Source organism: Lactuca serriola, chromosome 6 (assembly GCF_051521515.1).
Source record: "Lactuca serriola cultivar US96UC23 chromosome 6, Lser_US96UC23_V15, whole genome shotgun sequence".
Lineage (NCBI taxonomy): Eukaryota > Viridiplantae > Streptophyta > Magnoliopsida > Asterales > Asteraceae > Lactuca > Lactuca serriola.
In genome coordinates this window covers 69,430,020-69,433,852 of record NC_136413.1, presented here as the reverse complement: position 1 = coordinate 69,433,852, position 3,833 = coordinate 69,430,020, and the positions used below count along the sequence as shown (strand labels likewise).

Genomic DNA, 3,833 nt, shown 5'->3' with positions numbered 1-3,833 from the left:
TTGTTGGTTATCATCTATGTTTATAAAAAATTTACATTTGTGCATATAAGTAGATCTAATTGTTATTTGTAACAACAGAAATGGGTGTACTAGATCTTTTTTTATAATAAACACACTCGTGGCCTTCCATATTAGAACTAATTATATAATTAAATCTCAAACTATACATATATATTATTTATTTTAAATATTGTATAGAAAAACATTTATGTGCAATATGCGAGAGTCAGACTACATATAAAATACTTTGCAAAAGGGCTTCTAAGAATCAAGAGACAGAGAGAGAGAAAGAGAAAGAGAGAATAGAAAGATAAAGATGTATTTATTAAATACTTCTATCTTTCTAATAACTTCTTTCTTTTCATCTCCTCTTCTTTCTTAAAATTCCTGTCTTTCTTCACTCCGTTCCCACTGATCTTCATACTTAAATTCTCTCCAAGTTTTCTGAAGGGTAATATTGATATATAAACCCTCTCCTATCACTCCCTGACATCTTCATTCATTCTTAACCTTCCATTGACATCTTTCATTCCTTAATAGTCACTTACACTAAGTTTTCTCTATATCTTTTTGGTGTATAAAAACTGCAGACTACACAAGACGAAAGCATGAATTCAAACAACTGGCTTTCATTTCCTCTTTCTCCAACTCACTCGTCTTTACCACCTCATCTTACTACTCAATCCCACAATTTTTCTCTTGGTCTAGTGCATGATAACATCGACACCCCCTTTCCTAACCAAGGTACACTAATCTCATCGGTTTACTATTTCGCTTCTTTATTTATGATTGTAATAATATCGCTTCGAACATTTATGTACAGAATGGAACTTGATTGGGGCACAAGGCGCAAATGATCAAGTCCCTAAAGTTGCTGATTTTTTAGGTGTAAGCAAGTCAGAGAACTCTTCAGATCTTGTGGCGTATAATGATATCCAGGGTAATGACACCGATTATATGTTCACAAACAGCAGTTTATTGCCACAAGTTGAAAATACTTTATCTGCCACGCCTACAAGTTACGAACTACCAGAAAATGCAAGTACTTTGCAGTCCCTGACATTGTCTATGGGCAGTGGAAAACGTTCGACTTGTGAAACTAGCACTGGTGATAACACTAGTAATGATAACACTACAAATAGTACTACTAGCGTCGTTGAAGCTAACCCTAGAAGAACTTTGGATACATTTGGTCAGAGAACTTCGATCTATCGTGGTGTAACTAGGTGGGTGTTTTTTTTTGTTACGTCTTTGTTTTATTATCTAATTTCTTCTGCATGAACTTCAAGATTCTTTTCTATGAACTTCAAGAATCTGATCAACGTTTTTGCTATATGAAATCTTTAAATACAGGCATAGATGGACAGGAAGATATGAAGCTCATTTATGGGATAATAGTTGTAGAAGAGAAGGGCAATCAAGAAAAGGACGTCAAGGTAAACAAATTTAATTCATCTTTATAAGGTATTCCTTTTAAAGAAGCAACTTGTAAAGTGATGGGTGCTATTTATATATATAAATTCTTCGTACTTATTCTTATTACTAATCTTTGAAAATGACTTAACTTTTTTTTTCATTGTCTTTCCGGCGATGTTGCTGCATCCGATTCTCATATGATGCAGTTTATCTGGGTGAGTTTGATTATTTATGATATCGTGTACTACTTTTCATCAATTAGATGTTCTTGGATCTCAAAAATTTAAAACGTTTTATTGATAACTTGTGATGGATTTATAAACTTCAATTTCTTGTGACTAGGTGGATACGACAAAGAAGAGAAAGCAGCTAGGGCTTATGATATGGCTGCACTAAAGTATTGGGGAACTTCTACCACCACAAATTTTCCGGTATCTATTTTGCCACCTTTTTCTATCTTTGAATACATGCAATAATGCAACCTCATGTCACGAGCAAATAATGAAAGTTATCTCTCATTATATTTTGCAGATTACTAACTACGAAAAAGAAGTTGAGGACATGAAAAACATGACAAGACAAGAATTTGTAGCATCCATACGAAGGTTAGCAAATGATTATTTAACTCTTCATGACGAAAAGATTTCTTAGTATTGATATTTAATCACCATATCCGATTGCAGGAAGAGTAGTGGATTTTCTCGTGGTGCATCAATGTATCGAGGTGTTACAAGGTAAGCTACAAACCCTAAAAAGATCTTTATCTCTCTCTCTCTCTCTCTCTCTCTATCTTTCTCTCTCTAAAAAGTTCTTAAATACATGATCAGGCATCACCAGCATGGAAGATGGCAAGCAAGAATAGGAAGAGTGGCAGGCAACAAAGATCTATACTTGGGAACATTCAGTATGTCATATGTTTTAAAATCAAATCTTTTTTGCATTCATCTTCTGAAATCTTTTTTTTTAAAAGATCTATGTATATTCATGCACCTACACAGACACTAGCTTACCATGTGGATTACCAACAACACTAGCTTTTATTACCTTGATATAAAAACAATTTTCAAACTTCGGGTTTTGTCCCCCATTACACGCTCATTGTTTTCTTGCAATTAATTCATCTGTTTTCAAAACAAAAAGGCATGTCTTTTTCAAATCTTGTATTTACGCTGCCATTAATATATCAAGTTCTCAATGATGTTTTACTGTTAAATATACTTTTCATTCAGGCACTGAAGAAGAAGCTGCTGAAGCATACGACATCGCAGCTATTAAGTTTCGAGGTTTAAGTGCTGTTACAAATTTTGACATGAGTCGTTATGACGTGAAGAGTATTCTAGAGAGTAACACACTCCCCATTGGAGGAGGTGCAGCTAAGCGTTTGAAGGAAGCTCAAGCAATTGAGTCGTCAAGAAAACGTGAAGAAATGCTTGCTCTTGGTTCTGGTTTTCCGTTTGGAACAACCGCCGCTGCTGGTGGCGTTTTGCAAGCGTATCCTCTTTTACAGCAACCATTTGAGACACAATCTCCACAACCTCTGTTAACTTTACAAAACTCTGAAATTTCACATTATACAACACAGGATCCTCATTTTCACCAAAATTACCTTCAATCCCATCACCATCATCCTTATAACATGCATAGCCCTCACCATTCTTCCAGTCAAACCCCTCAGTATTACAATAGCTATCTTCAAAACAACCCGGTTTTGCTTCATGGGTTGATGAACATGGGTGTTGGTGGATCTTCATCTTCTGTGATGGATACTAACAACAATGGCGGTAGCTCAAGTGGGAGTTACAGCGGTGGAGGGTATTTAGGTAATTTCCTTGGACAGTCGGGAAGTACGGCGGAGGAGCTTGCGATGGTTAAGGTTGACTACGACAATCTGCCAACTGAGAACTATGCTGGTTGGTCTGGTGATTCATCCGTTCAAGAATCAAACCCAAGTGTTTTTACAATGTGGAATGACTAATTAACATGTTCAGAAAGATCGAAGGATATGCAAAAAGTCTAGACTTTCTGATAATAACAATTTTTATTTTCTTTGTTCTGTAATGGTTTTTTAACGTAATGGATGTTCACAAGGGTCTACTAATCCAACTTTTTATTTGTGTTGCGTCAGATCACATCTTAACATGAATATCTTGAACATATTATGGTTCAAAAAATGAACGTTCTTAACTTTTTCAAAGTGGTGTAGCTATTCACATTAAAGTCGTTATGAATCGTCACAATATGAAGAGATTGTGTTGATTAATATTACATAAAATGATCCACTTTATAAATGATATAGAAAATGTTCATAAGGCAATGAAGACATTTGTTAAATACGAATGCGTACTGAAAAATACATTTTTTGACATAAAATTGATAAAATGATGAATGATGCGAAGTTAATGGTATTGGAAAATCAC

At 34.8% G+C, this 3,833-nt stretch overlaps 1 protein-coding gene across 2 annotated transcripts; it reads left to right on the top strand.

Annotated features, from left to right (window-relative positions):
• The first annotated feature begins 284 nt into the window (after positions 1-284).
• LOC145058950 (AP2-like ethylene-responsive transcription factor PLT2) lies at positions 285-3,519 on the top strand. 2 transcript variants are annotated; one of them, XM_079006829.1, is made up of 10 exons: positions 285-451; positions 591-744; positions 824-1,226; positions 1,354-1,436; positions 1,623-1,631; positions 1,759-1,847; positions 1,948-2,021; positions 2,100-2,150; positions 2,244-2,320; positions 2,646-3,519. In XM_079006829.1, the coding sequence occupies exons 2-10, from the start codon at positions 609-611 to the stop codon at positions 3,389-3,391; spliced, it is 1,668 nt and encodes a 555-aa protein (XP_078862955.1). In that variant the 5' UTR covers positions 285-451; positions 591-608; the 3' UTR covers positions 3,392-3,519. The 2 variants fall into 2 exon arrangements, with proteins under 2 accessions (XP_078862955.1, XP_078862954.1); XM_079006828.1 differs by having other exon boundaries at positions 285-744.
• Positions 3,520-3,833: the final 314 nt, after the last annotated feature.